Source organism: Salvia splendens, chromosome 2, assembly GCF_004379255.2.
Source record: "Salvia splendens isolate huo1 chromosome 2, SspV2, whole genome shotgun sequence".
In the NCBI taxonomy this organism is placed as follows: Eukaryota; Viridiplantae; Streptophyta; class Magnoliopsida; order Lamiales; family Lamiaceae; genus Salvia; species Salvia splendens.
Window position 1 is genome coordinate 38504057 of NC_056033.1, and position 27622 is coordinate 38531678.

General features: G+C 38.4%; 6 protein-coding genes across 12 annotated transcripts; 4 read left to right on the forward strand and 2 right to left on the reverse strand.

The window, feature by feature from the left end:
- Positions 1-296: 296 nt before the first annotated feature.
- On the forward strand, positions 297-1831 carry LOC121792677 (probable indole-3-pyruvate monooxygenase YUCCA9). The gene has a single exon (XM_042190714.1). It carries the CDS (start codon positions 394-396, stop codon positions 1633-1635), a length of 1242 nt encoding a protein of 413 aa, XP_042046648.1. The 5' UTR covers positions 297-393; the 3' UTR covers positions 1636-1831.
- Positions 1832-7342: 5511 nt separating this feature from the next.
- On the forward strand, positions 7343-10367 carry LOC121792694 (monothiol glutaredoxin-S12, chloroplastic-like). Its single transcript, XM_042190740.1, has 5 exons — positions 7343-7680; positions 7816-7889; positions 9364-9438; positions 9690-9716; positions 10062-10367. The coding sequence occupies exons 1-5, from the start codon at positions 7406-7408 to the stop codon at positions 10127-10129; spliced, it is 519 nt and encodes a 172-aa protein (XP_042046674.1). The 5' UTR covers positions 7343-7405; the 3' UTR covers positions 10130-10367.
- Positions 10368-11258: 891 nt separating this feature from the next.
- On the forward strand, positions 11259-13469 carry LOC121792688 (protein LOW PSII ACCUMULATION 1, chloroplastic-like). Its single transcript, XM_042190732.1, has 4 exons — positions 11259-11548; positions 12172-12744; positions 12912-12962; positions 13186-13469. Exons 1-4 carry the CDS (start codon positions 11379-11381, stop codon positions 13322-13324), a joined length of 933 nt encoding a protein of 310 aa, XP_042046666.1. The 5' UTR covers positions 11259-11378; the 3' UTR covers positions 13325-13469.
- A 105-nt stretch (positions 13470-13574) lies between these two features.
- On the reverse strand, positions 13575-14596 carry LOC121792699 (photosystem I reaction center subunit IV A, chloroplastic-like). The gene is made up of 3 exons (XM_042190748.1): positions 14191-14596; positions 14014-14079; positions 13575-13789 (listed from the first exon to the last, which is right to left on the reverse strand). Exons 1-3 carry the CDS (start codon positions 14440-14442, stop codon positions 13685-13687), a joined length of 423 nt encoding a protein of 140 aa, XP_042046682.1. The 5' UTR covers positions 14443-14596; the 3' UTR covers positions 13575-13684.
- Positions 14597-15977: 1381 nt separating this feature from the next.
- LOC121792684 lies at positions 15978-22907 on the forward strand. Of its 7 annotated transcripts, none has more exons than XM_042190729.1 (5): positions 15978-16232; positions 19643-19693; positions 20052-21420; positions 21832-22096; positions 22167-22907. In XM_042190729.1, the coding sequence occupies exons 3-4, from the start codon at positions 20347-20349 to the stop codon at positions 21874-21876; spliced, it is 1119 nt and encodes a 372-aa protein (XP_042046663.1). In that variant the 5' UTR covers positions 15978-16232; positions 19643-19693; positions 20052-20346; the 3' UTR covers positions 21877-22096; positions 22167-22907. The 7 variants fall into 7 exon arrangements, with proteins under 7 accessions (XP_042046663.1, XP_042046660.1, XP_042046661.1 ...); XM_042190726.1 differs by lacking the exon at positions 15978-16232 and adding an exon at positions 18935-19546; XM_042190727.1 differs by lacking the exon at positions 15978-16232 and adding an exon at positions 18935-19357.
- Positions 22908-23037: 130 nt separating this feature from the next.
- LOC121792691 (tetraspanin-18-like) lies at positions 23038-26461 on the reverse strand. Its single transcript, XM_042190737.1, has 6 exons — positions 26109-26461; positions 25702-25801; positions 24902-24982; positions 24722-24826; positions 23981-24169; positions 23038-23438 (listed from the first exon to the last, which is right to left on the reverse strand). The coding sequence occupies exons 1-6, from the start codon at positions 26327-26329 to the stop codon at positions 23361-23363; spliced, it is 774 nt and encodes a 257-aa protein (XP_042046671.1). The 5' UTR covers positions 26330-26461; the 3' UTR covers positions 23038-23360.
- Between the last annotated feature and the right edge of the window lie 1161 nt (positions 26462-27622).

Below are 27622 nucleotides of genomic sequence, written 5' to 3' on the forward strand. Positions count from 1 at the left end.
AGTATGAGAATAATCTTTCACATATCTCAACGTCCTTAATAAAATAAAACAAAAGAACCCGAAAGCTACAAAGTAACCTAGAAAATACAAGCTTATAACCCCACCAAAACTATTACTAAAAGAAATATATAAAATAATTGCAGAACCCCATTAAAATAATAGATAGAAGACTTGGGATTAATATTTCGAAAATGACCCAATTCCAAAGTCATTTACTTCTCGTCACATGCATCTCTCCTCTATTTAAGCCCCTCCGACCCCCTTCTCTCACTCATCAAATCCAAACTCAACTCAACCTTCTCTCTCTATTCTCTCAACTCTCCAACCTCTCAAACTACAAAAAAAAAAAAAAAAAGAAGAACAAAATCTCATCCAATTCCACAAGATTGAAAGATGTTTAACATGACGGATATGAACATGTTTTCGCGGCGGTGCGTGTGGGTAAACGGCCCCGTGATAGTCGGGGCAGGGCCCTCTGGACTGGCCGTGGCGGCCGGCCTCAGAGAGCAAGGCGTCCCTTACGTGATCCTCGAAAGGGCCGCCTGCATTGCCTCCCTATGGCAAAACCGTACCTACGATAGGCTTAAACTCCACCTCCCAAAGCAATATTGCCAACTCCCCGACTACCCATTTCCTGACCACTACCCGGAGTATCCATCCAAGAAGCAATTTGTCGACTACCTCGAATCCTACACCGCCCACCACGACATCCGCCCGCACTTCAACGAGAGCGTCGACTCCGCCAAGTACGACGAGGCCTGCCGCCTGTGGCGCGTCCGCACCACAGGCGCAGACGGCGAGGTCGAGTACATCTGCCAGTGGCTTGTGGTGGCCACTGGCGAGAACGCCGACCCTGTCGTCCCAGACGTGGAGGGGCTCGCCTCTTTTGGAGGCGAGGTCGTCCACGCCTGCGACTACAAGTCCGGCGACAAATTTAAAGGGAAAAAAGTCCTCGTCGTCGGATGCGGGAACTCTGGTATGGAGGTCTCCCTCGACCTCTGCAACCACGGGGCCCGGCCCGCGATGGTCGTCCGCAACGCGGTCCACGTGCTCCCAAGGGAGATGTTCGGGAAATCGACGTTCGAGCTGGCTATGATGATGATGAAATGGCTGCCTCTTTGGCTTGTCGACAAGGTGCTCCTCTTTTTCACCTGGATGATCCTCGGGAGCACCGAGAGCCTCGGGCTCAAGCAGCCCGATATTGGGCCGCTTGCCCTTAAAAACTATGGGCGCACGCCCGTGCTTGACATTGGCGCGCTAGAGAAGATTAGATCCAAGGAAATCCAATTGGTTCCTGGGATCCAGCGCTTCTCTTGCGCCAGTGTCGAGCTGACCAATGGGGAAAAGCTCGACATCGACGCGGTAGTGTTGGCCACGGGGTACCGCAGCAACGTGCCCTACTGGCTGCACGAGACGGAATTCTTCGGGAAAAACGGATTCCCGAAGACGCCCTTCCCGCACGGCTGGAAGGGGAAATCTGGCCTTTACGCGGCCGGGTTCACCAGGAGAGGGCTCTCCGGGTTGTCAGCTGATGCTATCAAGATCTCGCAAGATATTGCCGGAGTTTGGAAGGATGATTTGAAGCAGAAGAAGCAGAAAGTTCCGACACACCGTCGTTGCATTTCCACCTTCTAAATTCGATCATCGGTCATAATTAGGCAAAAGTGTATATTGATTAGCAGAAGATAGCATTAATTAGAGATTAGCCCTCTCCAAATATGACCCAAATTTTGAAATATTGGGTGTATTTTTGTATACTATTTCCCACCAAGGATGACGAGGCTTATTCCTCTATGTCGAAAATATGAAGTAAAAAAGAACAATTTTAATACTCCCTCCGTCCCCGAATAAGAGTCGCTAATTTCCATTTTAGGCCGTCTCCTATTAAGAGTCACTCTTCATTTTTACCATAAATGGTAGTAGGCCCCACATTCCACTAACTCATTTCACTCACATTTTATTATAAAACCAATATAAAAATATAGGTCTCACATTCCACTAACATTTTCAACCAACTTTTCTCTACATTTCTTAAAACTCGTGCCCGGTCAAAGAGCGACTCCTATTAGGGGACGGAGGGAGTACATGTCAAATGTAATGTGTTATAGATGATAGATCACTATCTTTGTACAATTTTGAACACATCAATTTCAATCGAAAAGGAAGCCCATTTTCTACAACTCGTGTTTGTTTCTCATGTGTTACATCCCAGACTTGTTATAACAAGAAGCCATCCAACAGGTGGGATGGATGTTTTTCTATAGTCTAGTTCTTGTCACGCTTGTTAATCGAATGGAATCGTGATGATGTATCCAATTCAATTCATTACTAATATTCCATTAACTAATGAAGCTCTTTTTTTCAACATGTTATATCAACATCAAGAACAAAGTGTAATGCCAAAAGTAGCGAGATGGATTCACAGACGTCATGCCACGAGTTACAATGGGGATGAATATTCTAGGTGGGGTCGGTTCATGAGTATGGCCTTCAAACTCTATAATCAATCTTCGACCCTTAGACTCCCTCTCCCTTTTGCTGTGATTTTCATAGTCTTGCAATGCATGATGCAAACACATATCTCACAAAAACCGACAATTTCATGATTTTGCTTAATACAACAAAAAAATGTTTCATCGGCCCAAACGGTGGCAAACGACGTCACTGACGACCTTCTTTTTCCTGCAAGTTCCAACCCCACGAGATCTGCTGTTTCACTAAGTTTGCACAACATTGAATAAAGAATGCGCATAGTAATTATTGTAATGAAGTTATGATGATTAAAGATTATACCATAGATAATTATAATTACGTTGTTTATTTCCAATAAAAAATGGTCCAGCATTTTATCACCAAACATGCATATTAGTCGCAATGGGGGTGATGTGCAATTATAGCTATTACTACTAGTACTATTTTTCTTTCATATCGTTTTCATTTAAATCAAATATCATCATCCACGTAACTTGTGTCGATGTTGATTTCTTCATTAAGACTTCTAAAATATTAATCAAATTATACACATTTTGGATCTGTGTATCAACAGGGATAAATCATAAATATCAGAAACATGATGGATTTACAGTTAACACACCTCTGTATAGCATAATGACAATCAATAAGTAGAATTTACAATGAATGTTTCCTGTAAAGCACAATTAATATGTGAAATAAATACAGTTCAAAAGCTGTGGAAAGAGCAGTATATTTGGAATACCTAGATCGAACTAGCTGGATTCTCACTACATTTAAGAATGCCATATTCCAAAGTCATACTCATATTTCCATATTTGGATTCGGCTCTGTTTTTTTGATATGGCTATGGTTTGAGACATATGTTATATTCCAAGAATTTAAGACTGCTCAGTTAACGTTTGTTTAAGAATACGACTTCCTTTTATTCAACCATATCCTTTGTTTTGAGTCTTTCTCTTTTTAAATACGTACATCTATCTAAAAAAATAATGTTAGTAGTCAATAACACGAGCTTTAATGCAAATTTGATAAAGTACGTAGAAGATTGAGAGAAATGTAGTTAATGTATTGTTAGACAAAAAACGAGACCCACCTCAGTTGATAGAGAAATTTTCTAGGAGATATGCAGTAATTAATAAACAATGGCACAAATAAGTATACATCACAAGAAATATAAATAGGGGTCGCCCTGAACTCCAACCTGACACCGTCAATGTGTTAAGCTAACGGGAAACCAACCACACCACACCACCATTTGTCTTTAACGATCTAGGAGATTATCACATACACGAGTTACTCGAGACCTTCAATGGTCGTTTCTATTAGATGGCTTGCTCAAAATGAACCTCGTATACATTAGTTAATGCTAGTCCCTCCGTCCACGAAAAATAATCATATTTTGCTATTTTGGGATATCCACAAAAAATAGTTCAATTTTTATAAATAGAAAGTCTCTCTCTTATACTTTACTTACTTTTTCTCCGGCCTCTCTCCCATACTTTACCTACTTTTTCTTCCCGCTCTCTTACTATACCAATTTCTGATTAAAACTCATATCGCTCATAATTGGACTATTTTTTTGGACGGAGGGAGTATATCAAGTACTTAGATGGTATGCACATGTTGTTCGTTTTGTTTTGATGGTGTACTCAGTTTCTTAATTTTCAGTAAAGGCAAATCGAAGTCGTGGCCTCTCTTATGCCAAAATTTATCTCGAACAAAACATATTATATAAATTCAAAACATATTATATGGAGTATTATATAAAGTTTTAGCTCTTAGATATTTGTTGTTTATGGAACATCAAAACTTGGATATGAATGCGACCGAATGCAAACAAAATAAATCCACTGATCTCAACTTAGTGCACCCACAGATCCCATATAATTTATTCCACAAGCCCTTAGGAAAACAAGTCACATGTTTCTCCATACCATGACCCAAAATCTTCTGATTTGATGGCCCATTGTATAAAATTAAAAATAACCTATCTATTATATAAAAATTCATTTCAATTCCCACACTCGTAACTTATGAGTCTGGCTATATTACTGCATATATCATCGAATCATACCAAAATGTTGGATTTTCCTAAAATTGACCGGTAAGACGTTGCCATCCCCAAGTGTGACAACTCGCCCATTAGTTTTCTTGAACAAATAAGAACATTAAAACCACGTCATTCCATTTCAAAACATAGCGAAAACAATATCACAAAGCATTATTTAGTGTGTCCGTCTATATAAATTTTGTTTTCTAGATCCGCTATGGCAGGAAGAAGTATGCTTCTTGACTATACTAGAATAAACTAGACTACCCTATTGTATAGTGTGTGTTTCTTATTCTTGTGAATTATTCCTCAATCACTACAGTAATGTCTGCTTCTTCATTCATACATCCCTAGCAATCACCACATGGACTTCAATTTCACTTACTATTGTTCTCATGTAACTTGTATACACTCACACATACATTGTCCCTTCCATGTCTTGCATGTTCCTCAATTTAATTTGTCATCTTTTGCAACTTGCAACTTATCACTAGCCATTCCCAACAATAAATGATACTTTCATCTACTTTTTTAGTCCTTATGTTACACTCCTTCAATCAACCAAAAAGAAACATCAATGCATCTTAGAGTTTTAATAAAAAAAATGATCGCAATACTGCTAGTACAGTAAAATATAGAGTACTTATAAGTGAAGAATGAAGCTAAATGAAAATTTCTTATTTTTGGCAAATGGATAAAAATAACAAAAGTGTTTGTTTTTATGGCGAATGGAGTATAATAAAAGTGTACTATATATGTTAAGATAACTAATTATGTTCTTTTTCTCTTTTCACAACCGTCCAATAGTGATTCAGGTGGAGTCGTGGGCTTGACTGATCCCATCCCCGGCCCATGAAGGCCAAAAGCCTCCACTAAATTTGACATTGAGAGTTGTCATTGACTCCATAATGCAACAATTTCATCCCAAGCCTACAGTGTCAGAGTTCACTTCCATTCTTCATACCACCAATTATAGAGGCAATTACCGCACCACCCTTCCTTATAAATTATGTCCGATCCTACGAGTTTTGACCCAGCATTGCGTACGTCAACCCTTGTACAAAGAGCCTTCATGTCCTTGACAAGAGTGTCCCAACTCTAGTAAGACACAACATTAAGCTCACAAGATTTAGGTTTCCTTGAGAGAAAGCAAGAAGTAGACAGAGTCGAGCCAATGAGCTGGAGATGCCGTTGCTTCATCATAATGTCCTTTTCATAGATGGATTGAGCTCAACTTCTAACCCAATCATATAACACTATATCATTGCATTATTGGGGAATTCTCCAAGAATATAAGGGAGTTTTGATGAGATCAAGGTATCATATTTGGATGCATGAATTGACTTGAGAGAGATGAAACTGACTATTCATTATGATCTCAACCCCAGATGGGAAGCACCATCAATAGCAATTTTCAATATATTTCTGACAAGGTAAATTATCTGTCTATATTCTGTCTGAATATTTTTTATTAGCACAACTACTGCATATTAATGTTGTCTCACTTGGAATAACTTTAGATGTTGCAAAATGGGCTAAAAGTTTCACTGAGAACTAATGTATTTCATCCAGTATGAGAATATTTAAGGTTTGTAAAATTATTATGCAATTATATAGACAAAGGGTATTTTTTTACAAAAATTCTACAATTTGTTTCATGACTACTAGTGGTTTCATAGCTCCAAGCAAACAAAATTCAGTATCTTAAGTAATCTGTAAGAATCTTACATTACTTTGCATTTTGGTTGACAATAAAATTGGTGGATAAATGGAAATATTAATGAAATTAAGCTGGACTATGAGTACCTCAGCCCAATAACTTTTTATCAGTCGTGGACTCCTCAACGTTAGAGGGCTTATCTATGTGGAAATTTTGGGTATAAGAATTATACTCCATATTTATCCCAGCTAATTGAATTGTTTTTTGGGGCAATAAATTTAGAATATGGTGTTTAATGAACGTTAAATTTCGCAAGAAAAGAGAAAATATATCACTTATTTTAAGTTATTTCGATAAAAAGTACTATTTCCTCTCCAAAACAAAAATAATTTCGATAAAAAGTACTATTTCCTCTCCAAAACAAAAATAGTACAATTTGTGGATGATATTGATTGATATTGATTTTAATAAGAAATTGGTAAAGTAAGAGAGATATTAGAAAAAATAAATAATCTAAGAGAGGTATGGAGAAAAAATATAAAGTACGGGAGAGATGAGAAAAAATAGATAAAATATAAGAGAAAAATGAAAAAATAGATAATGTAAAGGAAAAATAGAAAAATGGTACTACCTCCGTCCCATATTAAGTGTCCACATTTGACTCGGCACGGATTTTAAAAAATGTAAAGGAAAGTGAGTTGAAAAAATTAGTAGAGTTAGAGGTCCCACTTTATACATTTGTTTTATAATGAAATGTGTGTGAAATAAGTTAGTGGAATGTGGGTCTACTTACCATTTATGTAGTAAAAGTGAAAGTGAACTTTTATTGTTGGAAAGACTAAAATGACAAAAATGAACTTTTATTGTACAAGAGTACTAGTAATTACTCCCTTCGTCCCGCTTTAGCAGCCTCAGTCACTTTTAAGCACTCATTTTATAAAAATGATAATAAATAGTTAAAGTGGAGAAATTATAAAGTAAGAGGCTTATGTACGTTATTCTCTCTCTTACTTTACAATTTTTCTACTTTAACTATTTATTATCATTTTTTACAAAACGAGTGTTCAAAAGTGACTGAGATTGCTAAAGGGGACGAAGGGGGTATTAGAATAAAATAATTTTCAAAAAATTGAAAAAAATTAAAGAAGCAAATTTGTAGTGGGATAGAGTAATACCAAATCGAACTTTAGCAAACGCTTTACTGCAGCAAAACCTTGGCGATGGCATCAATGGCGGCGACGTGTCGTTTTAGTGTTAAAGGCTTCGAGTCCAGGTCACTCTGCTCTCGTTCACACTCTCTCCCCCAATTTCACTCTCTTCCTACTAATCGTCGGAGCAGTGCCGCCGCCTCTTCCCGCAAGCCCGAAAATGTCGGGCTCCTCCGCATTCGGGCCATGAGCTCCGATTCATCCGGTTCCTGGCCCCAATTGGAAGTCGCTGTGAAGAACACCATTGCTCAGAACCCTGTCGTGGTTTACTCCAAAACTTGGTGCTCGTAAGTGCATCACTGAATTTGCTTTTCTGTTTTCTACTATTTAATTGCTTCGCTGCTTTCTTTCTGTGTCATTTCGGATTTAAACTTTGTTGTTTTTTTAAAAAAAAATTATTTTGGGGATTTTCCCGATGTTAGGTACTCTTCGGAGGTGAAATCATTGTTCAAGAGACTTGGCACGGAGCCGTTTGTTATTGAATTGGACCGATTAGGTATGTTTTGAGCTAAAATTGATGTGAATTTCTGTGTTTTCGTGTCTTATGGGTGGGGCTTTTATACTCGTCTGCAAATTGGTGCTGATTTATTAGACATCCCGAAACCTAATGTGATGATCGTGAATTAGAATTTGGTATTTGTTCCTTTTAATTTTGTTCGAATGTAGGCATACTTTCAGTAGGATGAATCTGGAGAACCTCTGGAACTATTATGGAGCGTTTACTTTGAGTGGCATTATAGATTGATACTAAAACATACTCCATGATTAAGCATTTGAAGAATAAGATGGTCAAACAAGTTCAAAACTAATCTCCCTATTAATGATAGATTGCCTTTGATTATTTTATCGATCCATCTTGTCTTTCAAAGTAAACTCCATAGTGCTACGAACATTTGTTTTGTATTCATACACTATTCTCACTATACCGTTACAAAAATACTTCCTTAGGTGGAGTAATTTTTTCTCGCTAATGCTTTAAGTAGATGTTTGCCTGAAAGAAAGACGAGCGGTTACATCCATATTATGTTAAGCACTCAAGAACTGAAGCCGTAGCTCCAACTAAAAAGGTGAAGGATTAGCTCACACTTGGGCACCCACTCATAATTAATTGCTTATGGTTATGATCTGGGACTGTAACATACATCCCTATAAAGAAGGTGTAGGATTGGCTCACACTTAAGTACTCACCCGTAATTGCTATGGGTTCGATGCGGGATCGTAATATCCGTCCCCATAAAGACCTGAAGTCAACAGACGTCTCATACTGTTGGGTGCCTCCGATAGACCTAGGCAGGTCACCTTGCAGCCTTCTTCTATTATAGAAGTTCTATACATGCCGAGATCAAGCTGGTCAGGTTAGGCACTTAAGAACGTTAGCCTAGGTCGCCTCCAAGCCCCTGGTGTTGTGCAGTCCTCACCCCATGTAAACCTCTTCCATACACATAGAGATCCATCAGGCCGGGGCAAATTTTAGGCACTCAAGAATGGAAGCCATAACCTACTTAAAAACTAGCTCAAGGCTGATGGATTGACTCCCACTTAAGTATCCGCTTATAATTGCTTATGGGTTTGAGCACAAAAGGCAGAGGACTGACTCCCACTTAAGTACCCACCTATAATTGCTTATGGTTTGAGCTCATTGTTAATGGATTAGGCAAAGAATTTGACCTTGCATAAAATGTTTGAAGAATGAATATTAAAATTGATTCTTTATATAAATAAACCTTGCAACAAACATACCTAGAGGCTGAACTGAAACCATCCGCTTAAGCACTGAAGTCGAGTTTGCTTATTTCTTCAATTCAAAGGGTCCTCTTTAAAGGATCAGTGATCAACTCCTGCTGTAGACATATTCAAAGTTTTGGATTGAACACGATAAATTTCTTTAAAATATCAATGTCATGGAAAGATGTGCAAATTGTTTTGGCCTAATGTGTATTGTCTGTGTCGTGAACTCGCTTCTTTTTTAGGTGCTGAAGGATCACAACTGCAGAAGATTCTTGAAAAACTCACTGGACAACATACAGTTCCCAATGTGTTCATAGGTGAGCAGCATTAGAGATTGCTGTCTAATGATCATGTATTTTCCATTAGAACTGCTCTCATTAGAAAACCATATGCAAGGCATGGCTAGAGCAACGTTGCATTGCATTCATTGAGAATTAATTTAATTTTGTTATGCATCAACCAAGAGAACCGTCTCTCGATTTCTCTCTCGTTTCCTTTATGAGTTCCATGCGCAAAGACTATTATTATTAAGCATTTATATCTAGAATTAATTGATCTTTGATGGCAGGGGGCAAGCATATTGGCGGTTGTTCAGGTACTTCTTTGCTTCTCATTATAGATAGTGTGTTGGCTAAACAGTATAGCTTCTTCTCATGGTGCAAATTTCAGAAGCAGATCTATATTTTTTGCTAATACAAAAATGTCTAATGTTTTCAACGTTTCAAAATAGTTACCACGAAGTGCTCTTTTACTTGTTTGTTTCACTAATTTTTTCTGATATATTCCTGCTAGACGATATTCAACATATTGTTCCTAAAGTTAGATCCCAGTCATTGGAGGAACTGGGAAATTTGTGATCTAAGATTTTTCCATGATTTAGTCGTATATTTGAAGCATTCGTACATGAATCATTATTGGCTTTTGGTTGTTGACGTTGCAGATACTATCAAGTTGTATCAGGAAGGGGAGCTGGAGACTTTGCTATTCGAAGCTGGTGCAAAAAAGTGAAGGTTTGTGATCTACCACCACCCAATAATACGCCATGGCTTCTACCTGTATCTGGTTCATCTAGAGAGAGATGATTTTCATGTCTGGTCTATTGAGTACAGTTTCTCCTTAACATCGGTGTGTTCTAAAAGAATGGTCTATTTTTTCAAGTCTCGAACTTTGACAAGAGTTGTAATTATAGTCTGAGAATGAGAACCCGTCAATGGAAAGATGAATAACCATGCTGGATTTTCACATAGCTTTTGCATTGACACCGTAATTTATGATCCGATTTAAGTTTAAACATTCGATTGCCAACGTGAAGTTATATGTAGTCGTCGCATGCTCAAAGTTCAGATGTATGGTGCTCAACGTGAAGTTATATGTAGTCTGTTTTTTGAACATCCAGTGTCTACTGTTGAACATCATATTTCTACATTTTGAGCATTCATGTATATAATTTCACGTTGGCAACCAACTGTACAATCAAGTGACATTAAAATTTCGATATCAGATGATTCAGATCAGTTTCGATTTGGGCAGGATTTGTTTTTCTGGAAACTCACCAACTTTATAATCAAATTCTGAACCATATTTACAACCGAATTCGCCCTTCAAAAATAAATCATAACTATGCTAATAATATATTCCCTCAGTCCCACTCAAGATGATCATATTCTTGGATATGAGATTTTAGAAAATGTTGTTAGGTGGAATCAAGTAGAGAGGGAAAAAGTAGTTAAATATTTTAACGAGGAAAGAAGAGGTTATTTTCAAAAGTGGAAAGTGGTCATCTTGATTAAGACAAATAAAAAAGGAAATGTGAGCATCTTTACAAGACAGAGGGAGTATAAATAAATTTCCAACGTCAGAATATGTAGAAATTATTTCATCATAACCAATTGGGTTAATAATTGAATCTGTCATGATTATAACCAATTTCATCTAGTATATAATTTTTCAAAAACTATATCATCGGATTTTCATACAACAATTGATCCGTGAGATGACGTGTCAGATGAGGGCTTTTACTCCGAACAAATAAGTTGTATAGATGGTACTATTAATAATAATAAAAATAAAAATTAGAAAAATCAGAATAAAAATTCCAATAATTAGAATATAAAATGAATAAAGTGATTAAATGACCACAAGCAAAAAGATTGTCGTGGTGGCTGTATAGAAACAACGAGCACTCTGAATTAACAGCCTCAGAATATATAGTGGCAGTGACAGTTAGCCAGCTGTCAGTCTGCGCCAAGTGCTTGCCATGGCCGCACTGCCGCGGCTCCCTACCCTCCTTATTGATTGCCCGGCATCTTTCCTTCACCGTCGCAGTTTCGCCCTCACTGAAGTCGACTACTCAATACGACGCCGGAAAGGTCGATCCTCCGCCGTCACGTGCTCCGCCTTCGGAGGGCCTTCTTCGTCTGAGATCAGGTATCATGCCGATCCATCAATTGTTTGCCACAAAGCGAAACTATTTGCCCTGCTTTTTCATGATGTATGCTACTCTAAAAAATCAATCACATTGTTGTGTTGGTGACAAATCGCAGATAGCTAAATGTGTTTATTAAGGATAAACACGATGACAGTTTTAATTTTTGTGAATTGAATTATGGTGTCGTTTCATCAACATACGAGTATCGCTTAATTAATTGCTGTGCACTTGTACTCAAATTCACCTTCACTTAATTAGTAGAGATTTTGTGCCCAAAATTGTTTTATGTTAATGGATGCTCTTAAATTCAATGCTGATTAGGGTTTATATTTCTAACTTTTGGTGTTCAATTTTCCATCTACTCTTGTGCATAACTAGAGTATATTTTAAGCCAATCTTCCGTTTGATTATGTCAGTATGAATTTCTACGCTTATTATTCAAGGAAATGAAACTATGACCTTTATTATTTGCTCTCACTAACTTCTGAATAGATGCATTGATATGATGTTTCACCTTATGTCACAAAGCCACATTTATGTGAGATGTTCAATACTAGAATGTATGTCAATTTCTATTGCTTCAGATAACAAGTGATCAATAACCATTTTATTTGTTGTCCAGTTCCACGGCCAAAATACAAAGTGAAGTTCTGTCTCCATTTCGCACAGTTCGAATGTTCTTTTATATTGCTTTTATAGCTAGTGGTTCCCTTGGAGGATTCATAGCCCTCAGCCAGCTAGTTGGTGCTCTTGCGAATCCATCAAGAGCTGCTGATGTCACTGACATCCTCAAGGATCTAGCCATAGATATAGGAGCAGTCTCTGCTTTTGCATTTCTTTATTATAGGGAGAACAATGCTAAGAACGCTCAGGTGGCTAGGCTTTCAAGAGAGGAATTTCTCTCGAATCTCAAGCTTCGTGTGGATGAGAGGAGGATTGTTCCTCTCTGTGCTTTCAGGGGAATTGCTCGTCTTGTTATCCTAGCCAGTCCTGCAAGCTTCATCCAAGACTCGTTCAAACTAAGTGAACCTTTCTCCGACAGACTCCTTGAACAGGGGATTCTTGTTGTACCATTTGTGACTGATGGAGGTTCACCTAAATTTGAGTACGAAGACAAAGAAGAGACGAAGGATATTGATTCGAAAAGGAAAAGGCTGTGGCAGCTTGCGCCTGTTTACGCTGCTGAATGGAACGAGTAAGTTACCCCTAATTGTATATACATTGAACAAGGAAGAAAAAGCAAGTCTCTACCTTTTCTTTTTGTGCCGATCCTCATTCCCTGCTGTTAGTTGTCATCTCATGTTAGTTGGAAAGTTGAAAAGAAAGGATTAATTTTTGATTTTTCGTGTAAACCGGCAACAGGTGGTTGAATGAGCAAAAGAAACTGGCTAAGGTCTCTCCTGAATCTCCGGTGTAAGTCTCCTCAAAAGAATTTCTCAGTGCATTATTCTTGTTTGTGGCAGCTCTGTGTTTGGGACTGAAGCTTTTGAAATCAAAGTAGGGGAAACACTAGGATTGAGTATTGAAGAATAATATGATCCAATAAGATAAAAAAATTAATCAGATCATTCTATCATTCGAAGCAAACACTTGTATAAATTTAAATAGGGATCTGATTCTAATTGTTGATGTCAAGGTACTTGTCTCTCCGAATGGATGGCCGAGTTCGAGGCAGTGGCGTCGGCTATCCTCCATGGAATGCGTTTGTTGTGCAGTTACCACCGGTGAAGGGAATATGGACAGGCCTCCTCGACGGCATGGATGGTAGAGTTTAATAAGCTATACAAACTGCCTTCATACTAAATATTCAACTGTTGTTTGTATACTTCATTTATGTGTATTTTAGGAATATACAACTATTTCCGATGGAATAAGTTCGTCGGTCATTAAATTTTGTTAAATTAAATTAGTTTGTAGTGACGGAATTTGTCAATCAATTGTTAGGAATATTGAAAGGTTGGTGAATCGATGGGCGATTTAGGAAACCATGGCCGTTCCCGAAATGCAAAACTTGAATGAAATGGATAGTGCAAAAATAAACACAGATTGAGAGTGGAATGTATGATACAGAGGTTTGAGATAGAAATTAAACAATTAAGGAGGCTACAAATTAATTAAAGAGGGTGGGCATGAGTTCATGCAACGGCTTCCACTTCATCCAAAGCGTAGTTGTTTGTAGATACATTTGCGTAGTTCACTTTGTTGAACCGCACCACCACTGGGTACCGAGTCTTTGGGTCCTGTCATTTGTTTTAGCATTTTTAACAAGTAAATATATTGCCATATAGGAGTATTATAAACAAACAAGTAAAGAGTTTATTTTGTCTTATCCTTTTAGGTTATTGCCAAAACTACCAACATTTCAATTTTTAACCTAAATTTGTTATGCCATTAAAATGGAGGAATATATCTGTTAAATTGCTAGTAAAAAATCGAACAATATCTAGGTATTAGGTTCTCTTACCTGATCAACAGCAACAACCGAACCAACGCCCTTGTACCAGTATGATTCCTTCCTAAGGATTCTCACCTGCAAGAATCAATGAAACATTTCCTCCACTTAATTAACATACAATTATACTCCTACTCCACTACTTAGGTCCAAGATCAATAGTTGAAGAACATGCAAATTAGTTACTACCTTAGAGCCTCTTGGGGGGCCAACTGGCGGCGGCTTGACTACTTTAGGTGCTTCAGCCGGGGCTTCGGCGGTGGCGGCAGCCGCTTCCGCTGGTTTTGCGGCCTCTTCCGCCGCCCTTACAACGAGCCTAGAGCTTCTGCTGTTCTTGGTAGAGAAGCAGACCATGTTGGCCTTAAGAGTGCTTGTGTTTGATGACACATTTTGTGCCAACACAAATCCACATGCAGCTGATGCTATGCTGCTGCTTGCCATTCTCTCTCTCTCTCTCTACAAATCTTTGCTCTTCAAGATTCACACAACACAACCTGTTTTTGGTGTGATTGGATACAAACAAATTAGATTTAATTAAGGAAAGTGAGGAGATTTAGAGATGCATTGAATTGAGGGGATATCTTCTTTTCTGGACTGGGATTATTGGGAGAGAGCTATGCTGTTGCTTTAGCCATTACGCCTCTGCCACGTGGAGACCATATCCCCTTCTTTTGGATAATGTCATCTATGCCATTTTTATTCTTTTTTTTTTCTCTCTTTATTTTCATTCGATCAAAAATTAATTAGGTAGCGTAGAAATGTGAAGAATCCGAGTAGAACATTTAAGAGAAAATCGCATTTTTACTAAATTTGTAATAAAATATAATTATATAATAAATTAATGAAATAGTATGATATATATTTATCAAATATTAGTAAAAATCGAATAAGATAATGCTAGTAGTATACAAGTAAAAATCGAATAAGATAATGCTAGTAGTATACAAGTGACAAATAAGACTTTATTTTGCAGGTTTAGAGGTAGAAAAAATATCCAAAATCTAAAAATTTGATCCAAACCAAATCGAAATTAAAAATTTGGGTGGTGTATTTGGAATTTTTGGTTCGGATGTTCGGATCAGATATTTAAAAATCTGAAATAATTCAAAATAATCCAAACAATATAAAAACTTTGTGTTAAACAATTTTTATGATAGTATTTGATAATGCGCAGTATTAGATTTTCAGATTTTCGGTATTGGATTTCAAATTTTTTATTTTTGGTATTGGATTTTTTGGTTTTTATATCTTTTTATGCAATTTGAGATTTTTTTGGATCGGATTATTTTTCTATAATGCTTTGAGTTTTCAAATCAGACCGGACAAAAATCTAATACGAAATAAAATACTGATCCACCAAGTGACTACGATACACACGTTGATGACATTGTTAATCCCACACTCTCACAAGGTGACTTGACGGAATGTATTATTTTAGAACACTTAGTAAACTTTTTGTATGTAATATGTAAATTTAATACTTTTTGTACTAAATTGAAACAAAGGAAAAATATTATGTATAAAATATATAATTACCCCCATAATGAAGCACGAATAAATGATTTAACATTAAAGATGGTTTTGGTGTTAATTAAAAATATATCATGAGTGTGTTTCCAAAAAAAAAATATCATGAGTGGAGATTATGAAAATTGAAAACTCATACTATCATAGAAATAATAGTAATTGAATTAATGTATATTAAATGTTATACTATATTATTGTACACTGGTGGTATCCATAATATATTATGTGGTGGAAACCATAAATAGAAATATACTCAAATAATTTTTGTACCCACTAAAATTTAAAAAGAACATTTGAAGGCATATGAAATACAATTAACGCTAATTCAAGGAGTAGTAATTTTCATGAGAAATTATTTTTTAATTAATTAATTAATTATAATTAAGGTATACCAGTTCTTTGCCTCGTTTAAAAAGAATGAATAACATTAACTGAATTCCGGCGATATTCACGACGGAGTGTGGGATTCCGGCGAATGCTCCTCTTCACCGTTGCCTCTCACTTCAGCTACTGATATCCGCTGCTGAACCTAATCAAAACTCCTCGTTTTCATTTGGAATATTTTGAGAGACTGCATTGCTTCGCTGCTCGCATTATTTGAACTTCCTGCTTCAAAATTCACTCCTCGAGTGCTCCGACAATTTCGGCGGAGCTTTCTGCTGCAGTTCTGCCTTGTTGTCTACTTGCGATCTCGCTATCTGAAGGTACAAACACCGTGTTGGAATAAGTTCTACCTTTAAACTTTCATTTTTCCTGCTGTCTTCTCAGGTTCAGCTTTTTTCTGTGATGATTTTTTAATTAGTGTTGGCTATAATGTTCATTTTTTAAGATTTGTTGTATTTTGCTAACAAAATCGAAGTTTAACCTTCCATTTTGCTGTGGTGATGAACTTTAGCACTGCTCATATAGTAGGAATTCTGATATGGAGTTTTAGGCATACATGCGACTCCAATGCCTATTATTAGGGCATCCACAGTGATGCGGATGTCCCGGCGGACATCCCGACGGACTTCCCAAAAACGCTTCCTGCCACGTCATAAGGACATCCCACTGCACTGCACGTCATAAGGACATCCCACTGCACAATGGCGGACATCCCCAAGGATATCTCGACGGACTTTCCACAATAATAAAAATTCACAAATTCACCAAATTAAACAATTTACGGAATTAAAATTCGACACAAATACGGAGAAAATGTAACCACTTTATTTAAAACAAAAAACATACATAATTATAAAAAAAAATACATAGTTAAAAAAAACAACCTACAGCTTCGACAAATGCGTCCCCCGTCTCACTCCTCCTCGTCCCCGCCGCCAGTCCCGTCGTAATTCTCGGGCAGGGGTGACATCCCCAAATCGCGTCGCATATTGTCAATGACATCCTTTAGCATAATCTTGTATAAGGGGTCAGTCGTTGAAAGCCACTTCTCCATGGTGATTAAAGTAAATCATGTTGCTGTATGCGGGCGAGTGCGGGGAGCTCGGGATCGATCTGGGAAGGAGCTACCGATTGGACCTCGGGTTCGGACCCGCTGGCACTTCCCCTAGCCATCCGCATCGCGGACTTTTGCACAACCGGGCTAAGGCGGCGGGATTGAGGGGTCAGGAACTCTGCCTCGGCTTCAGGGAGCTCGTGGGAGGGGTTGATCTTCGTCCGCTTCGGCCAGCCAGCTTCAACACCCGAACTAAACTTGGCGGAAGTCTGCACCACAAGATAGACCTCCCAATATTTGAAATCTCTGAAACCCAATTCATTGTCGGGGTACTGCTGGTGAGACAGAAGCTTCACATCATCGGCGGACATGCCGCTGGTTGCCGTGATGAGGTTGTTTTGGTAGATGCCGGAAAATCGGCTGAGCTGCCTCCTCAGCCACTCCCACTGTTTCCGGCATTACTCTCCATCGTGAGGCTTCCCACCGGACGGTTTGAATTGGAGGTAGCTTCGGCTAATGCGCCACCACATTCTGTCGATATGCTGGTTAGCCCTGACGTAGGGATCCTCGACTACACTGATCCACGCCTTCGTCAGCGCGACGCACCCCTCTATGCTCCAGATGGTCCTCTTTCTTCTGCCGGCTTCCTCCCCCTCCCCCCCTCGGTCCCTTCCCCACCCTCGTTCCCCGCACGCACAGACGAGGTAGTGGCCTTGCCCTTCCCTCTCCCTTGCCTCCGCGTACTCCCTCCCGCCGATGGGATCTCAGTGGGAGAATCCCTGACCGGAGATAGTCCCAATTCCTCAAAAGAGAAAGTTTCGATGCCGGTGAACTGAGTCTCCAGAGGAGTACTCTGGGGGGAATCACCCGACAATAGATCCATGTAGGGGCGATAGACATTGTCCCCAGGTGATTGGGGGATCCCCTGCCTGCTCCCCCCGCAGCAGCAGGCTAGACCTGCCCAAGGTTTACTGAACCGGCGGTTAAAACCGAAACCGTAACCGTCGGTTACGGTTCTGAACCGAAACCGTGAGAATTTAATCGAACCGAAACCGTCGATTTTTGAACCGTGGTTCGGTTCAGGTTCAAAATTTTTTGAACCGAAACCGTTTCAGAACCGCCAGTTCCGAACGGTTTCAAACCGGAACCGTGAAAAATCACAGAAAAACCGTAAAACCAAGCCGGAACCCAAAAAAAACCGGCAGTTCAAAATCATGAAAAACCGCCGAAAAACCGCCGGTTCGGAACCGAAACCGAAACCCGCGATTTTGGAACCAGAACCATAACTGCGAAACACCCTCGCGGTTCGGCAATTTCTAAAACCAGAACCAACGGTTCCGGAACCGTGGGCACCTCTACGGCAGGCATGCCCTGCATCATCCCGGCCATCATCATCCCGGGCATCTGGGGCATCATCCTAGGCATCGCGGCACTCATCCCAGGCATTTGGGGCATCATCCCACATCAAGGGGGTACATATTGTAGTACCCGGGCATCATCCTCGCCATTTGGGGTTGGGGCATCATCGGCGCCATTCCGGACATCACCCCGGACATCAGTGCACTTCCGCCGGCATTTCCCCCAACTCTAACGGGAAAAATCGGCGCTTGTGACTCGCTCGTGGCGGGGGAATCACTATCGAAGTGCTCCATTTATCTTCTGAAGAAATGAAAGTATAGAGAGAAACTCGTTAAAACAAGTGGTGTGAATGAAATGAAGTTCAACGAGCCGTATATATAGAGTTCTTTTTTAAAAAAAATGAAAAATCGGGAAGTCCGCCGGGACGTCCGTCGTGTCAGCGCAATGACGGACTTCCCCGGAATGCCGCGGAACTCCGGTGTCCGCATCGCACGTCTGTGTCCGCCTCCATGTTGCGTAATGGCGGACGTCCGCCGTTGTGGATGCTCTTCGGGTTAAAAATCGAGTAAAGTGTGGTCCTGAGACTGTTTCTCTCTGTTTGAAATAAATTGCAGTCTCAATGGTTCTTCGATTGAATCAGTATATATTGGAGGAACATGGAGTTCAAAAGGGGATATTTGGTGATTGGTCACATCTTGATGTGAGACAACATGGAAATATGCCGTAAATTCCTATTTACAGGGCTGTGTGTGCTGTGAAGTATTGTCTTTGTTATTCTTTCTGCACATTAATCTAGGGAAATTGTTCTTTACTTGATTGACTCCTTGGCTCTTCACCTTTAATTCTCATTTGCCCCTTCATTATATTCTACTAATTGCCCATCCTTTTTGTATCTCTTTAGAGCTTCAACTTCTTTCGGTAAGGAAGATCCCTCTCTCTTGCTTTTCTTGTTGTTAATATTCTTGGTTGTGGTTGTAGAGTAGGGAGGTTCCTTTTGCGAATGGTGGTTGCAAATTTAAAAAGCACCTTTATGTATGTTTTCAACAACTTTTACCAAATATCCATACCTTTTTGTTTTCTTTGTGGCCTTTATGTTTTGTCATTCACTATTCACTAACAAATGGTGCTTTGGGGCTAAATTTTTCGTTTATATGAAAGATGAAGTCTGAATGAATGGGCTTGCATGATTCTTGGCAAGTGAATATGTTCATCACGTAATAGGTTCCACTTAGTCCTCAAATGCTTTTCCATTGTCGTGTTGCTATTGGTACGTGTACCATATTGTCATGGTTTGTGATATTCTAAATTTATTTACAGGTTTGCAACTATTCAGATGGATCAAAGATAAGTCTTGCTCATCCAACAGATGTAAGAGTGTTAATATCTCCAAACCATTACAGCTTTCAACTCCCAGTTGCAAGATTTCTTTGTTTATAAAACTTGAAAACAATTCTGCTATTCTACATCTCACTTTACAAACATATGGCATCTGCAATAGGAATTGTTTCCTAAAACAATTACAAACAGATTACACATGATTTGACATCTACCATTGAACAATTCTACCAAAACCACCTCTCTCAGTTTCAGTTATTAGAATTCTCAGTACTCTTAAATTTCCATCAAACACCCTCTTAGTTTTATTGATTTGCAACATACATAAGTTTTTCATCTTGTGTTGACCTTCTTCATAATAATTATATGTTCTGATGTTTTCCTACTGCAGTGTTTCAGAGCATGAAAATACTCAGTGCAAAACGCCTCTCTCTGAATGAAAGATATCGTCAATCTAAGCAATTCCAAGATGCACTACAAGTTCTGAGTTCCAATTAAGACTTATTCCTTAAATGTCTGCAAGAACCGCATTCAGTGTCCTCTGAGAATCTTTACAGTCGGCAGTCTGATTCCAGTCATCCAGAGAACCTACAAAGAGGATAGAGAACAATGACTTTGTAGAGACTGGGATTAGAGTCAGAGATACAAAGAAGATAAAGAAAAGGGCCCCTCCTCAGCAGAATGGAATGGAGAAAGTTCAACTAGGAAGTTCCTCTCCTGAAGGTCTTAATTGTTACGAAAATCCCTCTCGGCCGACACAAATTGTAGTTTTAAAACCTACACGTAAGAAAGCATGTAACGATATGACTGTGGCTTCTCCTCATTCAGAACAACCAATGATGCTGCGAAGGGAAGACTTCTTTACGCATATTGAAGAGGGCGAGGATCAAGAATCAAGAGATGTAGCAAAAGGAATCGCTCAACAAATGCATGCCAAATATAGCCAGCATCACAAAAATGAAAACTTGATTTCGTCGGTATTATTGAATGACTACGTAGGTGATGATAGCTCATTTAATAAATTAGAGCATGGTTACATCGGTGATAATCTCTGTCATTCAGAGGCCATGTCACCTGTATCTAAGCTTTCTGGGGATTATGTTGATATGCTTAGCCCTTACTCTACCTCTACTTCATCTCGGCCATCTTATTCTCCAGAATCATCAGTTAGCAGAGAAGCGAAGAAACGTCTTTCTGAAAGATGGGCCATGATGCCATCTAATGAGATTGTTCAAGAACAAAAGCAATATCAGAGAAGCTCCAGCACATTGGGTGAAATGCTTGCTTTAACTGTGATAAAGCCATTGTATTCTCATGGCGAAGGAGGCAGTTCAAGCCAGGAATCTAGGGACTTCGATTTTCTCGTTGTTAATGATTGGAGAAGAGATGAAGCAATGGATAATCCACCAAGAAATCTGATGAGGTCAAAATCTGTTCCGGTATCTGGTTGGTTTGGAACTAGGTTGAATATTGGCAGTTCAGTTTCAGGAGAGGAGAAATCAGAATCTTATGAGGATAGAAAAGTAAGTGCTAAATCATCACTCAAAGGAAACTTGATTCTCTCGACGGCGGCCAAAAAAGCCGATAAAGAAATGTCTCTAGTGTCCCATACCAAAGATGGCTTTTACTTGCATCCTGAAGGCATTGATAGGACGGTAGGTCTTAATGACAAAGGGTCCATTCATGCTTTTTCACCGTTAGAACCATCAAGAACAGCACCGTCCTCTGAATCTATTTGCGCAAAGATGATGTCTCCTGAGGTAAATTGTCCAAATTTAATTTCATGTACTTTGTTTACATCTTCTGCTTGATGCATCCATCATGCATATGTTTTTTTGCAATGATCAGAGATGTAAGGATTGGTCATATACCTAAGTTGATGCTTTCTTCATTGGTTACTTATCACAACAACAGTCATCTTCCAGTGACAGTTTTTCTTTTCTCGTTACTGCTCTATGCATGGTAACTGATTTGATGTTTCCTGAGTTCTATGTGAATTATCCAGAAAAAAAGAAGGTGTCATTTGAAGTTATGAAAGGTGCTCATAGTGCTGTCTAACAGCCACAGAGAAATATGCAGTAATATGCTTAGTTTGTGATAATAGTCTAATTTTGTGCACTGCTCTGGGTCTCTTTTACTTTGTGCGGGCATTTACAAACTTGTGATTGCAGATGTGTAACGGTCAACACTATTTCGTACCCACCAAATTTAATTGACCAAGTGATTTCTGTACTGGGAAACCTGGAGACCACATAACATAATTTGCCACTTTTTCCACACACAAACTCAGGCCATCTCCAAGCCTAAGCAATAATCTTGACCAGCCTTGCCCGATATCTGTCTTAGGTCTATCATTTGAGGAGGAGGAGGAGGAGGAGGAGGAGGAGGAGTATATACAAAAGTCAGCTTCTTATTATGTTAAGCCTGAACAACAAGGTAAAATTCATCTCTCTCCATTCTTGAACTCTGCTTGGTTTTTTCCATACTAATCATTTGTATTTCTCAGTTTCTTTCCTTTTCACCAATTCAGGAGTGGAGTCCCCCTGCTTATCCATAGGATCACGTATGATTGACAAATCGCCACCTATCGGATCCATTGCACGGAGCCCTTCTTCGAATGACCCCTTTGTAAATGCAGGCTCTTCTCATCCCTCCAAGCAATTAACCACCAAAGAAACAGATGAAGAAGAACGAGAATGCCTTTTCTTTATTAAGGGGATTATTAGCTGAGGCTGGCCGCCAATGTGAGGCCTGTTCTACCTCATATTTGGCAAGATGTCACTCACTTCAGAGCCCATTGCACCCATCTTTTAGAGGCCAGAGTATTAATTCTCAAGACGACAAGAATCTGACGGATGGCACGCTAAGGCAGAAGCGAGCAGTTCAACAACTCGTGCATGATTGTGTAAATGCAGCATTACTAAATACAGGATATGACTCACACCTGAGCCAAAGACTCCATACATCCATTATACCCAACTTGATCGGGGAGAAGGTACTAGGCAGTGGTTGGGTCAATCATTTCGGGTAGGAGATGGATGATTTATGCAGGAAAATTGAAGGGAGGCTGCTAGAAGAGCTAATGCAGGAAGTGGTGGTTCAATTGGCAGGTAGAATGTAACAAGTCTTCATTCATTTAGTTAACACCTTGTATTCTGCTATAGCTTAAAGACTCTGACTGTTCTTGTACTATGCTTTGACTCCATATATTGATCGTAGCTGTTACAGGGCATGAATATTTATTCAATTTTGTCTTTTTTTTACTATATATTGATATATAAAATACATACAATCAGTAACAAGGGTTAAATGATACTAATATAAATATAGATAGGGTTATTTGCCTAATTTGTAGGCAAATAACCCATATAGATATGTAACAAATAAATGGATTGTTGTTATTTCAAGTAGAAATGGGTGGAAACATCAGTGTCTAAGAAGAAATGGTTTGGTCCCTGAATACTAATTACAGAAAAACAAATAGCACACCAAAAAATTACAAATAATCTTCCCTTTTCTACAATGATAACAGTAGTCATCCACACCATACTTGGATCAATATACACCACACAACTGCAAGTAACAAACTCTATCTTTGTCGAACTTAATAAATCATATAAATAATAAATTTCACATAAAGCTGATCACCATCACTGCTCTTCATTTGCTTCAATAGATTTCTCACTCACACTTCATAACATCATCTGCTGATGCTTTTGGATTCACCAAATTTTGGTTTCGCGTCGCTGCTGCTGCTGGTGGTGGTATTAAGTCCATACTGACAGAAGAAATTGTATAAGAACAAGAACAGCTCAAAGTGAACTAGCATGCAGCAACTCTACAAATTAAGACGGCATCTACTAGCAAAAACAAAAATGTATGCATATACGGAAAAATCCAACACAGTATCTCTGAATATATGTCCATTTTGAGTATGAAAGTGCAAACTGAATCCGAAGCCTACTATTAGTCTGCTATCAAAAGCATTTTCATAATCCTAAACAAGCAAAACAGACCATAATATACTCACTGTGAGTCTAAATTGTGAATCTTGCATGTTCATTCTGTCAAAATAATTTTTCAGTTAACTAGTTCAACATTCTGATCTATCTGCCATATGATTTGCTACTAAGAACAGAAGCATGTGCAAGCGGACAAGCACAGCACCTGTATTAGATGACTGAAACATCACAAGACACTTATTTCTTTCAGAATTTAGCTGAATAAATACCACCAGCTGAGCATAATGATGTTAATGCCTTTTAAATGTAATTGCTACCAGCACAGATTGTATATTTTAATAACTTATAAGATACTGACCTTTTCTCTCATCCTTAAACTCCAGATATCAGAATCACCTCTAGCTGAACCAGATGCTTGGCCTGAATATGGACTGACCAATGGTTCCCTACTGCTATTACGGAATCCATACTCTCCCTCAAGATCGTCATCTTCATTCTGACTAGAAACCAAGGATATCAGCACTACAGCAAGAAGTACAGATAAGACCTGTAAAAGCAAAACTGTTACTGTGGTTTCAAAATATTACTTCTTGAGTTACTATCAAATACAATGGAGATGCCATATCCATTAGTAATCATGAAACAGGTTTTTACTTTTCGGAATATATGATAATAGATGTTGCATGGCATCATAAGAACTACTAAACATACTCTCAATTCAGAATTAGCTGTTTAGAAGTACATTAGTAACATAGGTTTGAATAATATATTCCATTAAATCCTGTCTCTGACATTTTAAAGTTTGCTTTTGTTATCCACTCTCAAAAGGTAAATCAACAATGAGTGGAAAACTCATTAACGTTTGAGAAACTAATTGACCACAAAATTGGTTGTACACATATACCTATACGGAAACTGCCCCTAGGAAGCAATGAGCTTCTAAGGTATCTTGGTTTTCAGTATATACTAACTAGACAAAATAGTAAGCATATTGAATCCAAGAATTTCATAATTAGTGTAAGCTGACAGTACACATGGAAACAAAATAGAAAATCATAATTGACATGCTAGTATAGTCGTACAGAAGACGAAAACGTGCCTGTACACTAAGAATAACAATGCCAACCCACATAAAGACATCAGCATTATCATTGATGAAGGTCCACAATCTGTCAAGTTCTCCAGTGGGATCAGATGGGATATCCTGAAGAATGATTACATCACAGGTAAGGCACAAGAATGCACTGAAACATCAGCAATCAAATGATCGCGGCATTACCTTCTCCCATTGGCGATCAAGAGCAATGAAGATCACTAAACCCACTTCCGATAAAATGAATACGGTAGTGAGTACAGCATACTGAAATTACATGGTCAAGGATATACTTAGTTACACATTCGGGTTGGCTCATAAACTTCGGTGTCTGCCATAATTCTTCCAACTAAAACAAACAAGGTGCAGTTTTAAAACAATTACCTAAGTCTAGGTGGATACAAAATGTTAACATAATATCAATTATTCCTCTCAGGACCAAATTACGGGCATTAAAATGCACTTTGATAATAACAAATCCACAAAAGTGTAGTATGAACCATCAGCCTCCATCTTCCTAGTTCCAGCATTGCCAATAGATATTTTTTAATACATTTTTTCTTTATATAGCTCAGGATTATAATGTGAGTGAAAACTACTCCTCTCACTTTCTTAATTCTCCATGTTAGCAGCCTCTGGGCTTTGCATTAACTACAATTTAGTACAGTCCGCATGCAGAGCAGTTTCTACTTTCTATGTCAAACAGCATCATCCATGAGAATTATATAACCAAAATAGCAGAAGATGGTTGTGAGTATGACAACAAGGGAAGTTCTCTGTTCTCTGCATCTTCTTCCTCTCAATACTCCCATGATTTCCTAACGTTTTAAAAAAGAAAAAGGAAAAAAACACCACCACCATCGAACATCAGATTGTTCTAACACCTAAAAAAGTCCAGAAAATCTAACAGTCAAGCTGATAAACAGAAACATTAACGAATAAAAGGTAACAATATTCTAGTAATTCCATGAGGGAGCAGAGGATACAAAGCAAAGGCAACAGCCGCTGATGGCCTCCGCACCAATGAATCCAACGAAACTGATGAAGACTATCAAAATCCCAGTTGCCAAAAATGCATATGTAAACCTATAAATGACATAAAAAGTTCCATTTATTGCATCAGCTTCAACCACAACACTTACATTCAACCATAATTCCAACTGGGAAAATAACCGAGCAACAAAATTAATGAAAAGTGAAAACTATTAAAAACCCAGTTGCCATAAATGCATAACCTATTCCTAACATTAAAGGTTCCAATTATTGCATCAGCCTCAAGCACAACTTTCCCTCAACCATAATTCCAATTGGGTAAATAATCGAGCAATAAAATTAATATTGAAAACAAATACATTAACGCGAACAATTAACAAAAAAGGTAAAATTTTAGTACCAAGGAGCTGGGAGAGAGCTGAAATTGGAGCTGAGCGCATCGTCAGGGCTAAAGACACCGGAGATAGGGCGGAATCCGGAATCATTAGGCGGAGGGTGGTGATGCAATTGATTAAGCACATATGCACAATATATAATTATGACAACACCCACAAATGCGTTGAGGAAATTGAGGAATTTGAGGATGAAAGCTAGACATGTATGGGAACATGGCGTTCGCATTTCGATTTGAGAAATGGAAATTTTGACTTTCGATTAATCTGCTGCAGAGGCAGAATGATTCCTTTTTGAGTATGAGTTCAATAAAATTTCATGATGTAATGGAACGAGTCTTCAGCTTTTTAGGGCTTATCCATAAATATTCAGTCTTTAAAAAGGATATTAATATTTGTGCACTCCATTCATTTTCTTCCAGTGAATGAAAATGACAAATGTTTTTTTTAAATAAATGACACCTCTTTTCTTTTTTCAGCATCAAAAATGTTTTTTTTAAATAAATGACACCTCTTCTCTTTTTTCAGCATCAAAGTTAATAGTATGACATGAAATATCCACAAGTATTGATGGAGCCCATTCCATTTGAAAACTCAATAAATAAATAAAGTTCATACAGCATACGATATTGTCCCGTTGATATAATTTACAGTAAAGGTGAGGCATGAATTAAAATTTAATCAGGAAAATATTTTTTTAAAGGGAAATAAGAATATTGTAAGTTGACGAGTAATCTTAGAAATGAAGCTTTGATAAAAAAAATTAAAACAGCATTCCAAGTGTAAAAGACACCGGTATTTAACCTATCAAACAGATCCAAAATGAAAATTCTAGGTCAAAAATCCATGTTCAAAGTTCAAACAAGGTTTAAGTTATTACAGAATTAAATAGAAAGGATTAACACAAAAAAGCTATAGGCAACTGCAAATTGCAACAGAAGTAATAAAGGTTATAATTATCCCCATCAAAGCAACTACTGAATATTATTGATAATCATCAAAATATGTTGCAGGGTAGAACATATGCAACTTGCATCTTAAAACATGATCACCAGAATGCTGCACTGCAGAAAAAGTCATAGATCGCTAGCGTTTCATATAAATTTAGATAAAATCAGATCGTCTTTATCGGCCACTCTTTTTAGCACGCTTCCCTTGACCTTTCTTTGGTGGCCCCTTCTGGCGACGCTTCAACATTTCAAGCCTGCTCAGTCGCCTGCCACAATAAACTAAATTAGAATTGCAGCAATTTGGGTCTAAGTAAACAAAAGTATTGTTCTGTTAGGACTATTCCAATTCTATAATGTTATTTATCATCCCTAATTGCTGAGAAATCTGTCCACAAGAACACTATCACATCAACTTTCTTATAACCATACTATTTCTCACATATTATGCCACACCCACAGGTGCTAAGTGCTAGCAGCCCTACAGAGTTTATTTGTGGAGGCAAACAAGCATAATTGGGGAAATTTTTTCATCTACTTTATTCAGGTTGCATGACTGACTTGAGATTAACTGG

What these genes read in the sequence shown, in the direction of transcription:
- LOC121792677 (XM_042190714.1), top strand. Translation starts at nt 394, where the DNA reads ATGTTTAACATGACGGATATGAACATGTTTTCGCGGCGGTGCGTGTGG.
- LOC121792694 (XM_042190740.1), top strand. Translation starts at nt 7,406, where the DNA reads ATGGCATCAATGGCGGCGACGTGTCGTTTTAGTGTTAAAGGCTTCGAG. An exon ending in TACTCCAAAACTTGGTGCTC is followed by an intron (nt 7,681 to 7,815) that starts GTAAGTGCATCA and finishes TCCCGATGTTAG; the next exon opens with GTACTCTTCGGAGGTGAAAT. An exon ending in GCATATTGGCGGTTGTTCAG is followed by an intron (nt 9,717 to 10,061) that starts GTACTTCTTTGC and finishes TTGACGTTGCAG; the next exon opens with ATACTATCAAGTTGTATCAG.
- LOC121792688 (XM_042190732.1), top strand. Translation starts at nt 11,379, where the DNA reads ATGGCCGCACTGCCGCGGCTCCCTACCCTCCTTATTGATTGCCCGGCA. An exon ending in CCTTCTTCGTCTGAGATCAG is followed by an intron (nt 11,549 to 12,171) that starts GTATCATGCCGA and finishes TTTGTTGTCCAG; the next exon opens with TTCCACGGCCAAAATACAAA. An exon ending in GTCTCTCCTGAATCTCCGGT is followed by an intron (nt 12,963 to 13,185) that starts GTAAGTCTCCTC and finishes GTTGATGTCAAG; the next exon opens with GTACTTGTCTCTCCGAATGG.
- LOC121792699 (XM_042190748.1), bottom strand. Translation starts at nt 14,442, where the DNA reads ATGGCAAGCAGCAGCATAGCATCAGCTGCATGTGGATTTGTGTTGGCA. An exon ending in GCCCCCCAAGAGGCTCTAAG is followed by an intron (nt 14,080 to 14,190) that starts GTAGTAACTAAT and finishes TGATTCTTGCAG; the next exon opens with GTGAGAATCCTTAGGAAGGA. An exon ending in CGGTTGTTGCTGTTGATCAG is followed by an intron (nt 13,790 to 14,013) that starts GTAAGAGAACCT and finishes AACAAATGACAG; the next exon opens with GACCCAAAGACTCGGTACCC.
- LOC121792684 (XM_042190729.1), top strand. Translation starts at nt 20,347, where the DNA reads ATGGAGAAAGTTCAACTAGGAAGTTCCTCTCCTGAAGGTCTTAATTGT. An exon ending in CAAAGATGATGTCTCCTGAG is followed by an intron (nt 21,421 to 21,831) that starts GTAAATTGTCCA and finishes TTGTGATTGCAG; the next exon opens with ATGTGTAACGGTCAACACTA.
- LOC121792691 (XM_042190737.1), bottom strand. Translation starts at nt 26,329, where the DNA reads ATGCGAACGCCATGTTCCCATACATGTCTAGCTTTCATCCTCAAATTC. An exon ending in AGCTCTCTCCCAGCTCCTTG is followed by an intron (nt 25,802 to 26,108) that starts GTACTAAAATTT and finishes TGTCATTTATAG; the next exon opens with GTTTACATATGCATTTTTGG. An exon ending in GCGGCTGTTGCCTTTGCTTT is followed by an intron (nt 24,983 to 25,701) that starts GTATCCTCTGCT and finishes ATGTAATTTCAG; the next exon opens with TATGCTGTACTCACTACCGT.